Source organism: Salmo salar, chromosome ssa06, assembly GCF_905237065.1.
Source record: "Salmo salar chromosome ssa06, Ssal_v3.1, whole genome shotgun sequence".
Classification (NCBI taxonomy): domain Eukaryota; kingdom Metazoa; phylum Chordata; class Actinopteri; order Salmoniformes; family Salmonidae; genus Salmo; species Salmo salar.
In genome coordinates this window covers 29,021,653-29,039,566 of record NC_059447.1, presented here as the reverse complement: position 1 = coordinate 29,039,566, position 17,914 = coordinate 29,021,653, and the positions used below count along the sequence as shown (strand labels likewise).

The window sequence follows — 17,914 nt, the reverse complement described above, 5'->3', positions numbered from 1 at the left end:
ATAGATAATAGATAGTAGCAGCAGTGTGTGTGAAAGTGTGCGATTGTGTGTGGGAGTGTGTGGCGTCAGAATGCATGTGTGGGAGTGTTATGTGTGTCTGTGGACGAGTGTGTGTGTGCTTGAGTGACATCACTGTTGAAGAATGCAGTCTGGTTTTCCCCAAGTACTGAAATAAATATTCCTTACGTCTGGGTCAGAGAACAGAGAGTAGTTTGGCGGAAGTCTTGAAACAGGGTGTGCACGTTAACTTAGACTAGAGTAGCAAAACAGTTGACCTATAACAGAGACCTTGAGAGAGTGGGCATGTCTCAACACATAGTTATCCAATTACCTAAATAATTCTCACTTACGATGGACCAAAAATATTGGGAATTGTGTGTGTATGAAACAAAGTGTGCATGAAAGATGTGAGTTTAAAAGATGGATACAGGGGGAGACAGACATGAATACAGTGTCATAAAGATACTATTAACATGTACAGAAGAGGATAAGGAAGGACAGAGTACATGAAACCAAGCTGTTTGTTTTCCCTCAAGGCAAGGCGTGTTTTGACTCACCTATGCAAGTTTTCAGGAATGTTGCACAGAGAGAGCAAGAAAGAGAGAGAGAGAGAGAGAGAGAGAAGAGGAGCTAAGAGGCACTGTATTCCATAACATCGTGATTGATAGAATAATAGAATGTGGAGAACCAACAAGTATGGTTGAAGTGGAGGTAGAGTGTAGTTAGATATAGATAAAGGTTGGGCCTGAGCGTGTGGGAGGGAGTGGGACGACATAGGAGGTTAACGTGTGAAAAGTAAAGGGGCGTGGAGGTTTCACACAGGAAAGAGTTATAATCCACTCCCAGCCTTCTCCTTTTTCAGACACCACTAACTTTCATGGTGACCACAACCAAAACTGAGACTCCAAAAGAAAGACAGACAGATTGCTCAAGAAAATGTTATAAACAAGAAATATCTGGATAACATTTGGATATGTTAACTCAAGTCTTCACGAACCTGAAGCCACAACCAACTAGCAGCTGTGATCATTAACTAAATCCAGAAAGGAAAATAAATCAAAGAAAAGATCAGCTTTCTTCTTCACACCTCTGTCAGCCGTCATAAGTGAGGATTTCAGTTTGACTGGAGAGTAGACAGAGGCATACAGAGCTGTACTTTCCCAATCAAGATCAATCCTGGACTAGTAAGTCAATTATTATCTGTGATATTTTTATGGTGTGTCATATACTATTGTTTCATTTCAGATACTGTGTGCTTTGTTAATCCACAAAAAATGCTGTTATGTTGTTCCGTCTGTAATTCCCTTTGAGAATGAGTGTATGAGACCATATGGGAAAAGAGCTTAGCATCTCTCATTCATTGCTTTGAGTAATCAGGACTTTACAGACGCTCCAAGTTATTTCCCTAAAATACTTCTCCTTTATGATCAGTTGATGAGGAGAGCTCAAGAAAAGCACCCAATAATGTTCTGTTGCCAAAGACTGAAGGGAGAGACTATTGCAATGTAACTATTCTTCATTCATTGATATGATTTTTGCCGTAAGAATACATATCAAGTTACTGGAATTCACCAGGTCAAGTCTGAAACTGGGACAGGAAAAGGTTTCTCATGTTAACATTACAGCAATACGATAATGTTGATGGTATCTAATGACATCTAACACACTTAAATGTGATATACACTGAGTATAAAAAACATTAAGAACACCTGCTCTTTCCATGACATAGACTGAACAGGTGAATCCAGGTGATCCTTTATTGATGTCACTTCAATCAGTGTAGATGAATGAAGGGGAGGACATGCAAAAAAAAAGCCTTGAGACAGTTGAGACATGGATTGTGTATGTGTGCTATTCAGAGGGTGAATTGGCAAGATAAAAGATTGAAGTGCCTTTGAACGGGGTGTGGTAGTAGGTTTGTGTCAAGAACTGCAGCGCTGCTGTGTTTTTCACACTCAACAGTTTCCCGTGTGTATCAAGAATGGTCCACCATCCAAAGGACATCCAGTCAACTTGTTGGGGTGCAACTCAATATAAGGAAGGTGTTTGTAATGTTTGGTATACTCAGTGGACATACAGTCATAACATTTCCCTCTTGCTGTTTTCTTTCTCCATTACTAATGTTATTACTCTGGCATATATTCACTTGCACACTGCACAGTGTAATCATTCCAGTTCTTCAGGCTATTGTTTGATAGATAGCAATGCATACCTCATCCCATGGGGCATAACAGTGCTTTGTCTGTGGAAAGTACCCTGGCAGAGAATGAGCATCTCAAACCATTTTTGTTGGCATGTCAGTGAAAGACTATTACAAACAAACAAATTTAGTTTTAGTAAACTAATATCCTACATCCTTTATGACAATGTCACAACTGCAAATAATACAGTACTATCAGACTTGAAAAATTGTATTCCCTTGTTCTGCATTTGATCTATCCTCTGAACTCTCTACTGCATCTCTTTTCTCCTCAGAAATGTCTGCCCAATCAGCAACAATGGAGGACATTCTACTGACTGCTGTCCCAGGGACAGGTGACACGACAGATGCCTCAAATGACACCACCTGCCTTCAAGTGATCACCTGCTGTGGTCATGACCATACGGTTCCCTCCTGTGCCAAGGACAGGGACTATAGGAGACTGGCCATTAGCAGCATCATCTGTGGACTCTCCTGCATTGGCATTTTAGCTTTGGTCAACTCAGTCAAGGTAATTTCAAGCTTATTTTTTTTAAACCTGTTTTTGGAAACATTCTGTAATGTAATAAAAGGTGTTGCCCCTTTAGGAACCATCTTGGTTCTCAAAATGTGCACATCTAAACTTAGAGTCTATATCTAAAATATGAGTCATATCAAAATATAATGTACTCTTCTATCCCTATGACAGGCTCGAGAGGCAAGGAAGACGACTCCAGAGAAGGCTAAACAATATTCCCAACGGGCAAAAACGTTTGGGATCATTTCTATTGTGGTGTGGGTGGTGATTCTGGTTCTCAGCCCACTACTATTGGTACTGGTGTCATACCTACTCACTCTGATAGACTGACCAATTCCCAGGAACCACCAAGGTGGATGTACTGTACCATAAGGATGGCTACAGGACAGCGCTCCAACTTCTTTAGTATTGATCTTGGACCGCCGTGACACTGTGAGGTGGGAACAGATGGAAAAGCACCTCCAGTGACTCAGGGAGACTCCACTGTATACAGCCTTCCTGAGTATCACTCTGATAAGGCTGTCTTGCTGATAAGGATTTACAAAGGCACCTTTAACTTCCTTTTGTGTCACTCTGGAATTTATCGCTGGAAGAATGGTTTATAGTTAACGTTTTAGTGATACCACAGCTATAAATACGTCATAAATATTCAGATATTTTGACATTTATCAGTAGCCCAATCAGACTTTTAGCACTTAGAGTTAGGACTGTAGTCAAACTACCTTCTTCCTGAATAAGAGGTCGGTTCGGAGACGAGAGATGAGCAAGGGGACACAAAACAACCACTTGTTTTTGATATAGCATTTAATGGACACGGTTTATTTGCTGACATACATGAGTCCAAGACTGTATGAGTATAAAACAGCAGAGATTTAAAAAATCCTGTATAAATTCTAAACAAACTGTGAGGCACTATACAGGGGCCTGACTCCAAAACACTCCCATGTCCACCATCTGTCTCAACCTTCACATGTTACTTTTACCATTTATGATATGCAACATCAACTTTATTTTTTAACAATGTTATATTTCTATTTAGCTGTGAAATAAATTATTTGTATATGTGAGGAACTAACTATGAATGTCTATAAAGGACAGATTGTGAACTAGGTATAATTCAATCAGGGCAGTGTTTCTGATTTAGAGTAATAGTGAAAACTGCTTTTGGTTTTAAATACCAAAAATGTACAATACTTAATTTTGGTTACATTACCATTTCTACATTTACTGTATTCATGTTATTGCATTACTTTATTGTATTTTATATTTATACATTGCATGTTCTAAAGGATTTTGTAATTAAATGAAAATACATTTACATCAATTTGATCTGAATTAAGTTCCTTTTCAGGCTATTTGCCTCATTTGCATTAAGTTAATATAGATACAAATACCTTTTACTTAATATAAAGTCTCTCTAGCTGTAACAAGAAATGCATACAAATACATTTATTCAATACAAACCACACAGTAAAGACACATTTTCAGAAATATAATTAGAACAAAAAATGAGATGTAATAGAAAAGTAAATTGTATATACTAGCAATTTTCAATTAAATATTGCTATCAAAACAAATATTACAATCCACAATGATACAAAACATTACACTAATTGCATTGATCAAAATATTCATGCTAATGTTTCCATAGAAATACTCATTGGAGTGTCATGATGTTTATGTTCAATTTTACACAAGTAACAATTCTACATAGAATACTTTACAAAAATGTATAAAATGGACAATATACATTTTATTTGCTATAGTTATGATCCGGAGGTGAAGAAAACAATACCATGTAATGTGTACACAAGGCAAAAATTGGCAGGAATAGTCAGGCAACAATTAAAGGACGGTTCTAAAAAAAAAAAATGATGTCTGAGAACCAGAAACATTTTCTTACAGCTATAATTTGGCCAAAAACAGAATTCTCAACATTCAATGCATCTTGAAAGTAGCTGCCATTCGATGCTAGTTGCCAATAACAGGTTTGCACATACAGCTCAATTGGGAATTAACATCTGGAAATTGTTTGGCTAGTATGAATCCTTACTTGAGAAGTATGTGCATACAAGATCTGCTGTGTAAAAATACATTGATGTCAATGGATAATATCCACAAAGATTTGAGTTGCATGTGGGCTTCCAAAGTTATGATTCAGTAGCAAGTGATTAATAAAGCAGAAAGTGTTTAATAATGATTAAAAGGCTGAGGCATTGGCATATTAAGAATGCAGATTATCAACAAAACTGTGTGCAGAAATAGTAGCAGTTTTAAATACACAAACACTTATGAACTCACTGACCTAAACCAATGATATAAAATGCATTACATCCATAGATAATGAAATATTACAATAACAGTATATTCCATATCGTTATCTACAAATAGTACACAATGAAAATACAAAAATTCTTCAATTATCATTTTAAACGACTCAATGGAAGGTAAATAATACACCCCCACAAAAGAAAAACGTTGTAAACAATTACAGAAGATGAGGACGAGCTTGATGTTGGATGGAAGGCAACGGGGCTGGGCAATTTGTAATAAGAATATTTTCGAAAATGTAAATGTGCTTTTGTCTACCCCTTTGATTGGCATTTGTCAACAGATATTCTGGTCAAAAGCTAACCAGGAATCCAGCTGGTCAAGCTTGGAGCAAAGAAGTGAATCAAGCTCCTGTAGATTGAGGGTGGGGTGATCTTTAGAAGAGGGGCAACCCCCGCGCTTGGGCCTTCCGAAAGGAGAGCCAACCCCAGCTTTCCTGGGTAAACCACCCCCTGCCCCAGCACCAACAAGTGGCTTCCTTGTCTTTCTGGCCACACCAACCTCTGGGAACTCCACAAAACGCTTCATGCGCTTCTGACCAAGGAGGGAATGAGACCCATCACGTCGACTGAGTGGCACCTCAAATATGGTCTCCAGCCGCCTGGGACGAAATAAAAACAAACAGAGCAAGGAAGTTGTTAATGAAAGGAAAGTTACAGTCAATCATTACAATGATGTTTACATGTACTGTAGGATGAACAATAAGATGCATGAGTGAACAGTAACCTTTCAGGGGGCTTGGTGAAGTTTTTATTAGTGTAGATTTCCTCCAAACTGAACGCCTTCTTCTTCACCCTGTTGGACAACATAACAGATTAGTTGGGTTTTTTGTAATCCTTGTCATCACATTTTACGAATACAGGTAGCAAGTTTACCATATACACACGGTATCCTGAGTGTGGATCCTGTATGTGTATTTCTTTTCTCTCCTTCTCCTCCTCACAGGTGACAATCATCACTCCCCAATCAGCCACAATCTGAAGACACCTGCTCCTCTTCCCTCAACCAATCACAGCCCCTTTCCCTTGGTTTAAAAAACCCACTCAGTTGTTTTCTCCCCAGATCAATGTCTATGTAACTCATTCTCTCTCTGTGTAACTCATTCTCTCTCTGTGTAACTCATTCTCTCTCTGTGTAACTCATTCTCTCTCTGTGTAACTCATTCTCTCTCTGTGTAACTCATTCTCTCTCTGTCTCAAACTCATTCTCTCAAACTCATTCTCTCAAACTCATTCTCTCTCAAACTCATTCTCTCTCTCTCAAACTCATTCTCTCTCTCTCTCAAACTCATTCTCTCTAACTCATTCTCTCTCTCTCTCTCTAACTCATTCTCTCTCTCTCTCTCTAACTCATTCTCTCTCTCTCTCTCTAACTCATTCTCTCTCTCTCTCTCTAACTCATTCTCTCTCTCTAACTCATCTCTCTCTCTCTCTCTAACTCATTCTCTCTCTCTCTCTCTCTAACTCATTCTCTCTCTCTCTCTCTAACTCATTCTCTCTCTCTCTCTCTAACTCATTCTCTCTCTCTAACTCATTCTCTCTCTCTCTCTAACTCATTCTCTCTCTCTCTCTAACTCATTCTCTCTCTCTCTCTAACTCATTCTCTCTCTCTCTCTAACTCATTCTCTCTCTCTCTCTAACTCATTCTCTCTCTCTCTCTAACTCATTCTCTCTCTCTCTCTAACTCATTCTCTCTCTCTCTCTAACTCATTCTCTCTCTCTCTCTAACTCATTCTCTCTCTCTCTCTAACTCATTCTCTCTCTCTCTAACTCATTCTCTCTCTCTCTCTAACTCATTCTCTCTCTCTAACTCATTCTCTCTCTCTCTAACTCATTCTCTCTCTCTAACTCATTCTCTCTCTCTCTCTCTCTAACTCATTCTCTCTCTCTAACTCATTCTCTCTCTCTCTAACTCATTCTCTCTAACTCATTCTCTCTAACTCATTCTCTCTCTCTCTCTCTCTCTCTAACTCATTCTCTCTCTCTCTCTCTAACTCATTCTCTCTCTCTCTCTAACTCATTCTCTCTCTCTCTCTAACTCATTCTCTCTCTCTCTCTAACTCATTCTCTCTCTCTCTCTAACTCATTCTCTCTCTCTAACTCATTCTCTCTCTCTAACTCATTCTCTCTCTCTAACTCATTCTCTCTCTCTAACTCATTCTCTCTCTCTAACTCATTCTCTCTCTCTAACTCATTCTCTCTCTCTCTCTAACTCATTCTCTCTCTCTAACTCATTCTCTCTCTCTCTCTCTCTAACTCATTCTCTCTCTCTCTCTCTCTAACTCATTCTCTCTCTCTCTCTCTCTAACTCATTCTCTCTCTCTCTCTCTAACTCATTCTCTCTCTCTAACTCATTCTCTCTCTCTAACTCATTCTCTCTCTCTCTCTCTAACTCATTCTCTCTCTCTCTCTCTAACTCATTCTCTCTCTCTCTCTCTAACTCATTCTCTCTCTCTCTCTCTAACTCATTCTCTCTCTCTCTCTCTAACTCATTCTCTCTCTCTCTCTCTAACTCATTCTCTCTCTCTAACTCATTCTCTCTCTCTCTCTCTAACTCATTCTCTCTCTCTCTCTCTAACTCATTCTCTCTCTCTCTCTAACTCATTCTCTCTCTCTCTAACTCATTCTCTCTCTCTCTAACTCATTCTCTCTCTCTCTAACTCATTCTCTCTCTCTCTAACTCATTCTCTCTCTCTCTCTAACTCATTCTCTCTCTCTCTCTCTCTCTAACTCATTCTAACTCATTCTCTCTCTCTCTCTCTCTAACTCATTCTAACTCATTCTAACTCATTCTCTCTCTCTCTAACTCATTCTAACTCATTCTCTCTCTAACTCATTCTCTCTCTCTCTCTCTAACTCATTCTCTCTCTCTCTCTAACTCATTCTCTCTCTCTCTCTAACTCATTCTCTCTCTCTCTCTCTAACTCATTCTCTCTCTCTCTCTCTAACTCATTCTCTCTCTCTCTCTAACTCATTCTCTCTCTCTCTCTAACTCATTCTCTCTCTCTCTAACTCATTCTCTCTCTCTAACTCATTCTCTCTCTCTCTAACTCATTCTCTCTCTCTCTAACTCATTCTCTCTCTCTCTAACTCATTCTCTCTCTCTCTAACTCATTCTCTCTCTCTCTAACTCATTCTCTCTCTATAACTCATTCTCTCTCAATAACTCATTCTCTCTCAATAACTCATTCTCTCTCAATAACTCATTCTCTCTCAATAACTCATTCTCTCTCAATAACTCATTCTCTCTGTGTTTCCAGCGCTCTCTTTCTATATTGATCTCTCTTTTCTATTGCTCCTACATGTCACATTTGTCCGGTTATCCTGTGAGTTTTGTTGGTTGACTGTTTGTTTGTTGGGAAAAGGGGGTAACAAGACAAGTCGCCCATGGGTCTACATTACGCGTAGGAAAACAGTGTCTAAATACACTAGTTAGAACTGGGCGGACCACCCACTGTATTTTTGGATAGTTAGCGGTTATTGAAGTAGGCTAGACTAGCTTAGGGGTGTTTTTGGATTATTGTTTCTTTGCTTGGGTCCAGCTCAGCCCCTTTTCTCACACCCCATTACCGTCTGTTTATAAATAAACCATTAGAGTTTGACGGTAAACTTAATTTGTCTGTGGTTATTAGTTCTCACTGTTTCTTAACACTATTATAATTTGCAGGAGTTATGTTACGGGTCTCGTTTCCATCCCCCTAGACTACAGGGCCAAAAGGGATTGGTAACAACAAAGATAGACCGTCACACACTTCAAATACACATACCTGATAGGCTTGGGCAGGCCCATGGGTGTGAGGTTGTGGAGGAGTTTGGGTAAGGCTCTGCGAATTCGAATGGATGACACTTTCCTTCGTTCCTCATGTTTGCCGGTTTCCAACTGTGCAAACACCACCAGTGTTACCATGGTGAAGGTGGGTTAAAGCCAGACTCACTTATCTACTCATCTTCGGCACTAATCACATACTGTATGTCATATGTAAATTACATAGTTCACAATAAATATTACGTGGGGAGTGTACCTTAATTTCAGAATCTGACAATGCTTTTTCCTCTCTCATCCCTATGGCTTCGAACTCATTCCTGAAACGGTTGCTGTCCTCCACATTCTCCCCGTCCTCCTCACGCTGCTGGCTTGTCTCATTCTCCAAGGGAATCTTTGACAATGCACTGGAAACATGGTGGAATTATTCATTTTTAACTACCGTAATCAAAAAGGAAAATATGTATTTTTGAACAAAGGACAAAGTGGTGTTTTACCTGCAAAGGGAGGAGACTGAAGCAGAGGATATGTCGGAGGTCAGGTCACGTACAGAAGAGCAGGATGGTGAAATGGAAGAGGAAACACTGGAGGGGGAAGAGGTATCATGACTGCAAGCACTACTAGTGGCAGCTAGACTTCCATTTCGCAACTTCCTAGAGAGGAAGGCCAGGGGGCTTGACAGGAAGCAGGAGGCCCAGACAGAGATGGAAGTGGAGAGTGGCACACTGGGTAACAGGTGGTAGGACGGGTTGCCCAATGAATAGGACCTTGAGGGGAACACCTCCTTACGCAGGCATAACGGAGCTATCTCCCGCTCAATTTCCACACTAGAGACAGTATGACGGCGTGGACGTCTGGACGGTGAGGGAGGAGTAGGGACAGGAGGAAAGAGGGCGGGGTGGAGCCGGGGTACGGAGAGGATCCTGCCGTGCAGAGAGGTGGTCCAGTGGCTGTCATGGTGGAGGAGAGCAGGGATCTCTGGGCAGGAGAAGCTGCGCAACAGACGCTTGTTAAGGGTGGTGTTATCTGATGAAAAGTCCATCTGCTCACCAATCGCGGTGTTTCTCTCCTCTTCTTCCTGCCCCCCCTTCCTAATCACAGGCCTGTGCTTCCTACATTGAGTCGCTGCTTTCTTTGGCTTCTTTTTTTCCCCCCTCCCCCTGAGCCTCGTCTCAGAGGGTACACGCAGTTCAGAACACTCATCCTCCTTCATCACCTGGTCAACAGTCTCGTTCTGGCCAAGGTTAGTTGGTTCAGAGGCAGTGGAAAACACTTCTACATCAGAGTCCATTGCCACATAATTTCCTTGCATAGCCATAGAATGTTTCACTATATTTTTGTTCAGCTTGATTGAACATTTGGGATAATTTCGCCAAGGCACAGTTCTCTTTTGATCTTCAACTGTTATTTGATTAAGTTGCAGGGACTGAGTTGTCTCGTCATTGTCCTCTGTGGACGGACCTCCCCTGACTCTCTTACGTCCACCAAGGGGTTCCACAAACCTCTTATCCACCTGTAACGCATCACTGACAGACATTTTATTAGATCCATTCCCACTCTTCTTTGGGCTCTTGCTAGAGTCAGACCCACTCCTTTCTACTCCCCAACCTGCGTCTTTGTGGACAACCACCACTGCACTAGTCTGTAATGTCTGTTGTGTAACGTCTGAAGATCTAGAAGCTACATGGACATTGTCATCTTTGCTGGGATTCAAAGAGTGCAAGTGATCGGCACCAACATCAGTTAGCCCTGAAGACGTGCCAAGGTGATGGGTTGAGCTTGAGTTATGAGACCTCCTGGATTTATTTTGTTTCGGTGGTTTTAGTGGACGACTCTCTTCTGAAGTGATCTCATTCACCTTCAGACACTTTTGTTGATTTTGAGATGACGCCACTTCAACCACTGGGTAAATCTTCCTCTTCTTACAGATGTATTTTTGCTGATTTTTGGATGTCGTTTGAGGCCACTTCCCCTTGATATCCAAGTGCTGCTCAGAGATGGGAAGTTCATGATTTTCTTTCATCAAAGCGGTTGTCATGGTAGTTACCATTTCCATATTACATGCTGAACTAGAGTCAGTGTCACCATAACTCAAGGCACTGGTCATACCCCTACTATTGCTGGCTGCTATGCTGTTGTCACACAAACTGTCATTACTGTGCTCTAGTACACTCCCATTACTTGAAGTGGCCATTACTGTGACAGACGTATTTTTCTTAACAGGCCCACTTCGACCTCTACCTTTGTCCTTCATCACCTCCATCAGAGGTACATGCGTTTCAGAGGGTTTTTGAGTGGTTTCAATGTATACGGTAGAACTCTGGCTAACTCGAAGCAGCACCCTACTTTTAAGAGACTGAGATTTAGAAGTTGCACACGGTTTTGTTCCAACCCCCGGCCGGACAAGTTCTACATCACTTGCGTGCTCTACCGATGTTAATGTGCAACTTTCTAACTCAACATCTACCGTGTCTTCTTTTGTAACCTCTTCACATCGCTCTCTTTTCGTCAGTTTCACTCTTTTCTTTTTCTCTGCGTCTCTCTTCATCGCTGTAAAAGGAGTTGCTCTGCATCTCCTCTTAACTTCCTTTGCTGAGCCTGCCATATAGCCTTGCTTTCCTTCACACTCATCTATCTGCTTTTGAAGACACTGACTGACTGAGGCACAGTTGTTCAGTGTTGTGTTTACAGGTTTTCTGGTGCTTTTCCGGATAGACATATGTGACTGGGAACCACACACCAACATGTTTCGGTCTTGAGGCAGACCAACAGCTTTTATGCTGTCATCATCTGCCTGGCATAGACTCTCAGAAGGGGTATTGTAGATAGAGGATAATGGACTAGATGTTTCACTGTCAATACAGTCCCAGATTTTGTACTCTACATATGATTTTGTGGCAAGCCGTTTAGCCTTGGGCTCACAGATTCCTACTTCAGCTGGCAAACTAGAGATGCGGTCTGCTTCAGATGTGTTAATTGCAGCAGAGGGACTGCTCTGTGATGCAGCTTCATTTAGAAAAACACCTTTTCGGCGCAATGGTCTCCGGTGAGCCCCTGTCAAATCCACCTGCTCCTCCATTTGGACAATGAGAGACAGCTTGGACCCACATGAGGAACTTGAGGGATCAGGGGATTGAAAGGACATGGAAGAGCATGAGTGGAACTGGGACTCCGTTGATTCAGAACCACACTTGATACTGCTTCTGAGTAGAGGACTACGCTGCATACAAGGTAATGAATCATTATTATTGGTCTCCTTTTCTGAGCTGTTTGACATACAGGTGTCCCTTTGCGCATCTCCAGGTGGCATCATATTTCGTTTCCCCTCAAGAGAAAAGTCATCCTCTTCTGGAGTGCCGTGGGTTTTTAGATCCATGCTGAACTTTAAGTGTTTACGAGAGGCAGGGTCATGTCCTTCTCTTCCAGCTTCAAAGTGTTGCACTGTGCCAGAGGTTAGCTCGTACCCAGGTCCTTGTTGGTGAGAACTATGAGAGGCAGAGGAGACGTCTACATCTGGTTCAGGTGGGGAGCCATTGGGTTTGAAAAGTCGGACGGGACTCATGACAATCTGTGTGAAACTGGCCATCTTAGATTTAAATGACTGAAACAATGGGCCAATCACCCATCGCTTCACAGAGGTCGGGCTTCCAGGGGGCTTTCCACAGCCAACCTCTTCATCCGCCTCCATGCCTGATTGGTTGAAATCATGTTCAGTCTTGCCAGTAGTATTTACATCTAAAGTTAATGTGGAAGAGGATGGAATCGCTTTATTTGAGCCTTTCGCGTCTTTGTTCCTACAATGGAAAGAAACAAAAAAGAACACATGAACAAAAAAACAACACTATTGTACAAAATACAGGTATGTTTAACAAACTACAATTAGATGTAATGGTATTATTCATCCAAACTAAGTCTAGGCATTACCAGCTTGTTTTTATGAATACTTATGAATTAATCTTAACCAAATAATTCCCTGACTAGTACCCCTACCTTAAACTACAGTTGGGGATATGAAGAGGTTGAACGTAATCAGACAAGCCTTCCCCTAATCTGAAATGTTAAGTCCATCCATTTCACTTCATCTATTTTTCCTCCATCCTTTTTCATCACAAAAGAGATCAACCTGGCCAACTGAGCAACACCATCCATGATCACTGATCTCACTAGGCAGGTTTCCATTGACCCAGGTTTATTTGACAAAAGCAATGCCGCAAAAAAAACCCATTAACGTGTAATTAAAAACAGCAGCTATAGGAGAAAGTTTCTCAAGATCGACAACATTTGTATCTGTTCGACAGGGGGAGGATTTTTCTTTTTGTTAATCTTTATTGCAACAAATGATGGAAATTATTTTTTCGGAATAAATTATTGCTGAATAACTTAAGGTACGCGGGGCACGTGAGGTCATCACCCAACTATAAAGCTCTGCTCAACATTTAATTCTAAATGCCTACTGTTTTCTAAATGTATTATTCAACTATGAAAATAATGTTTCTTTGCAGGATAAGATTGATCTTGACTTTCAAGAAAGCCTGAATTGCTTCACCTTGCTTTTCTGGTCAGCTGAATGCAAGTTTCACCAGCCAATTTTCAGATCTACAGGAGTGCAGGTTTCACAGTGGCACATGAGAATTATATGAGAGGTTCCCTAACTTTTGGGGGGAGCGACCCCACCATGTAAATAAAGTGATAGAATCAACGGCCAATGTTCACTTTTTTTTCATTGGGACTATGACAGTCTATTACAAATCTGTCCCGACAGTGCTTTGATATTATTTAAATCTGAAGGAAGTACGGTTTGAAGTGACTGAAATGCATCAAAGGTATTGGGAAGTTCAAAAGATCGGCAATCATTTTGTATGATCTTTTCTGTAGAAAATACTATCATTGGTGATGTTCTTTTCCTCCCAGTCTTATTTAGTGCATGGTCTTGTCCACTCTGTTCTAATGAGTCCTGCGCGGCTTGTGGGCATTGTAGAGGGAAACAAAGTTGCATCTTTCAGCGATGGGGTCATAATATTTTGTTGCTTAAACAGTTCAAAAGATTTCACCAAATTTGTAAAATAAATAAAAATACAGAAACCACTGTTTATTACAACTACATATAGCAGCTATCGGAGGTTACTTATGTAACCCCCGGTTCTACCAACCAAGAGCAATTTTATTTATTTTTATCTCAGTTTCTCACAACCCCATTTTCAAATCAGGCGACCCCATGAAAACTAGTTTGGGAAACGCTGTATTAGAATGTGGCAAATAGTCAATTATTGCATTCTATACATGCTGGCTTTTGAAGGCCACATGAAACAGATGGGTCGGAGGGCATACAGGCAGCAACCAATGTATTAATGCGCAATTTGCCTAAATGGTTAATGGAAAGACTTCAACCACTTCGTTTAAAAAAAATTTTTTTAGGTGTGACGGTATTACACCCAGCTGTTTTTAAATCGACACAAGATAGTTAATTGTAAACACCGTAGCAGGCAAATGTTGCATCTATTTTCTATGCGAACTTGCTAAATGTTGACAAAAACCACTTGATAGGTTAATGGAAACAGCCACTGACTCGATCAATTTCTCCACCCATGGTAAAACACTTAGTTTCTAGACATTTTAACAAATCAAGTCATATACACACAAAAAACATTGAACTTCTATGCAAGTCATCATACTCACGTAGACATTTGACATTCTGATGCAACATTGAGATCCAAACCGCTCTGCAAAGTAAGTAAATATTTACATCATAAAAATATCCATATAGTGTAATCACTTTGCCAATAATTGCCTCTGCCTTTATCGCACAGTGGCCATGAAAAATAAATAGGTTATTAAAGATTTTATGCAACCCCAAAAATGTTTTTTGGTTGCAAAATGGCTTTTATAGAGGCAGCGTCAATCTGCAATAAAACTGATTGTTAATGTAAACATCACTGAGGATGTCTGGCTAGTTAGGCCAGTCATGTTTGCAGACACTAATTTTTGCTCTTTGCTGTGCGTCTCTAAGATGCAGCAGACCGTGAAAGAGGATTAATTTACATCTTTCTATCGATTACACCACTGCATTGTGTAGGGCACTGTACTACCAAAACACAGTGCACTAGGGTTGGGCCATGTCTGGAATGACACATGGTCCTGTCCAAACGTCGTTGATATACGATCGTATCGTCTATTTTCCCTCTCAGGAAGGGGGGGTTGCAGAATGACTTACAAATTGGTAGGGCTATGTTTCTCATGTAAATAAAAAAAACTCATATCAGTTATATTAGCCTGCTGTGAACTATCCAGAGGTGTGGGGGTAAATGGGAGTCAGAGGGGCGGGGGCACTCAGGGAATCCCTGCCGACGTCACAGGATTCTCCAATCACATAACTTATTACCGGCGCAGGCGAAGGCACGGGGGCAATTACGCACTGGGGGGAAAAAAGAAGAACAGTGGGAAACGCGGGAGGGGAGGAAGGAACGGACAAAGAAATAAGGAGAAATATAGAACGAAGAAACCAGAAACAGATAGAAGAGGACATCGAAAGACAAAGAACGGATTAAAAGATGAAGAATGTGAGTGAGTGATTCCCGTAAACGCGAGCCAATGCCAAGCTAAGCCACAAAAGAAACTATTTAAATTGTTGATTATCGAAAGGCTCATTGGTGTGTAAGTAAAGTGCTCTGAACCGAGCTAGGATTTTGTTTCCTTTCTTGAACCGGCAGAGTGCCATTCTGTGAACATTAAATATATCACTTATTTTTGCAACTTAAAAACCTGACTCTTCCTCTGTTTACGCCACCCCTCGCTACCGTGTAGATCAGAACCCCTCTGGAGTGATCACACTACCTTTTAAAAAACGAATATTATAGCCGTACCAATCGTAGGCTATTGTTATTTCATCTTGATCACCTGGGTAAGCGCATTTGCGACATTCTTCCATTAGGCTCCATTCCAACAGCAGACCACAAGCGAAGGGAAATGGTGAGAGGAGAGTGCGTAGATGCGAGAAGGAATTATACATCGAGCAAATTGATGATGCTGTTTGTATGTGGCTGCTATGAAAGTGAACCGTGTGTGCGGGTGATCCTGGGTGTATTCATTCCGCCGACTCTATTGAGAAACTTTTGTTAAACGGAAGCAAATGGAGCGAAACAGGTATAAACCTATCTGAATTTGTCCAATTGAAACTCTCGTTTGCAACTGTTTGGACTAACGATTACACCAAGATCAGCTAGATGCAGGCAAGTGTGCAAGGAGGTATTTAATGTGTCACTGTCTGTCACCTTGATAACTCCAATTAGTTGCGCAGCCTGTGCACCTACATTATAAACTTTAATTTGTAGGGTACGTTGTAGCAAACTCATGATGGGTATAGGGAAAATCAGGTGGTAGTATCATGTAGTAGCCTAAAGCTATCGATGTTACATTGAGCTGGCTAAATGGAATATGAATGACAGTGATCCAATATGCTGTAATAGAAATAAGGCCATGTTCATAAAAATTTAATAAATTGTCCACCCTAATCTTAACCAGCACCGACCACCACTGATGTACAGACAGATTATCTAGAGTGGATACAGTAGAAAGCGGCCCATGCACAAATAGACATTTATTGCATACCTTTTTTAGCGGTTGTTTGCGGGGGGGGTCAACTCTCATTAGCTTTACTGACAGGGACTGAGACACTTGCATCTAAGGATCAGAAAGGAGTGAACTGATTACCAAACAAGACCCTTTCAAGTAACTTATATCTAAGAAGCCATTAAGACTTAAACATGAAACTACCACACTGCTCTCCCTCTTGGCAGGGGATGTATTTTGTCTGGACTCCGCCACTGCGTCTTTGGGCTCCTGCTTCTTCGGTGTCTTCTGAATGCGCCCACTCCTCCTCCTGTCACCAGGCTTTTTGCCATCTTCACAGCTGTGGGAGATGAACAGTTATGGTTTGGACTCGTCACCAGTAGCTCTCAGTAATTGCGATGGTGGTTAAAAACATGGGTTTCAAACAAGCAAGAACATAAATACAATAGGGGAAGAGGAAAGCAAAAGGTGCCTGGGGAACTATACCTGGGGGTGATGGAGGAAAGAGGGAGAAGGTGGGGTGGAGGTTCGCTGTGAGGGAGATTACAGAAAGGGGTTGGGGGAACCTTGGCATCGCCCTCCATTGGACAGACTATTTAGGGGAGCAAGTCAGGGAACTAGAACAACATCCTCACTCTCCCCCTATCTGTCTTTCTCTGTAAAGACAACAGAAATATACATGCTGGACATCAACATAGGTGAAACATTTGATAAACATGCTTTTATCTCATTTCCAAATTAGGTAGGCACTGGCTTGCTTGCTTATGGTATATGTTCAACAATTGCACAGTAAACATTTGTGCAAAAATGTACACAAATGTGTTAGCTAGCTTGTGCTTTTATTTTCATCCAGCTAACAACACATCTCCTTCTAGTTTAATTAACCTTCACAGAATGAACAATAAAACGTGATTTGATTAGTTTTACCTCGTCAGCTAACAAATACGTGAATAAGCCACTAATTGCTACCCGTATTTGATGGATATATCATTTTCATGCACTCTTTTGAACAAAGCACATTATTTGTGTTGTCATGGGGATGGTACACCGGTGGAGGCCACTTCTACAAGAGCTCGTTATTCGTTAACTAGTGGTAGATCTGTGTTGTGCATATCGTGAACTTCAATGCAATAGCCGACTAAGGTCTATGTGGTAGTCAGCTAACTAAATTAGCTTGGTAAAGTCGGGAGAATTCAATCATTTCAAGGAGGGTAACGTAAAATGAGGGTAGGGTGAGTATTAGTAGCTAGCTAGCTAACGTTAGCAGCCAGCCAATGCACTGCTGCGATAACGTTATAGTCATAAACATTAAAAATATGCATATTTTATGAAGACAAGTTGAAGTAGTAAACTTACCGCACCGCCCCAATTATTTGCTAAGAAAACTGAAGTTTTGTTATAATATAATCTTGTACAGACATCTTTAACGTAAACACGACTTTCACAAATGTCCGTTCATTATCAAAAGTTCCACTGGCACACCGATCAAGAAACCAATCAGAGGGAAGCTTTCACATGGAAGAAATCCCTCCAGAAAA

The 17,914-nt window shown here is 40.9% G+C and overlaps 1 protein-coding gene and 1 long non-coding RNA gene across 3 annotated transcripts; one reads left to right on the top strand and one right to left on the bottom strand.

Moving 5' to 3' along the window:
• The first annotated feature begins 850 nt into the window (after positions 1-850).
• On the top strand, positions 851-4,041 carry LOC106606898 (uncharacterized). Its single transcript, XR_001329137.2, has 3 exons — positions 851-1,184; positions 2,476-2,711; positions 2,889-4,041. It is a non-coding gene; the product is annotated as an uncharacterized lncRNA (long non-coding RNA).
• On the bottom strand, positions 3,504-17,885 carry LOC106606896 (uncharacterized). 2 transcript variants are annotated; one of them, XM_014203354.2, is made up of 10 exons: positions 17,733-17,885; positions 16,863-17,032; positions 16,581-16,716; positions 16,416-16,487; positions 14,487-14,530; positions 9,308-12,604; positions 9,070-9,217; positions 8,815-8,927; positions 5,775-5,843; positions 3,504-5,649 (listed from the first exon to the last, which is right to left on the bottom strand). In XM_014203354.2, exons 2-10 carry the CDS (start codon positions 16,958-16,960, stop codon positions 5,325-5,327), a joined length of 4,302 nt encoding a protein of 1,433 aa, XP_014058829.2. In that variant the 5' UTR covers positions 16,961-17,032; positions 17,733-17,885; the 3' UTR covers positions 3,504-5,324. The 2 variants fall into 2 exon arrangements, with proteins under 2 accessions (XP_014058829.2, XP_014058830.2); XM_014203355.2 differs by lacking the exon at positions 17,733-17,885 and adding an exon at positions 17,304-17,385.
• Positions 17,886-17,914: the final 29 nt, after the last annotated feature.

What these genes read in the sequence shown, in the direction of transcription:
- LOC106606896 (XM_014203354.2), bottom strand. Translation starts at nt 16,960, where the DNA reads ATGGAGGGCGATGCCAAGGTTCCCCCAACCCCTTTCTGTAATCTCCCT. An exon ending in GCAAACAACCGCTAAAAAAG is followed by an intron (nt 14,531 to 16,415) that starts GTATGCAATAAA and finishes CTTACTTTGCAG; the next exon opens with AGCGGTTTGGATCTCAATGT. An exon ending in TTCACCAAGCCCCCTGAAAG is followed by an intron (nt 5,650 to 5,774) that starts GTTACTGTTCAC and finishes ATTTCGTCCCAG; the next exon opens with GCGGCTGGAGACCATATTTG.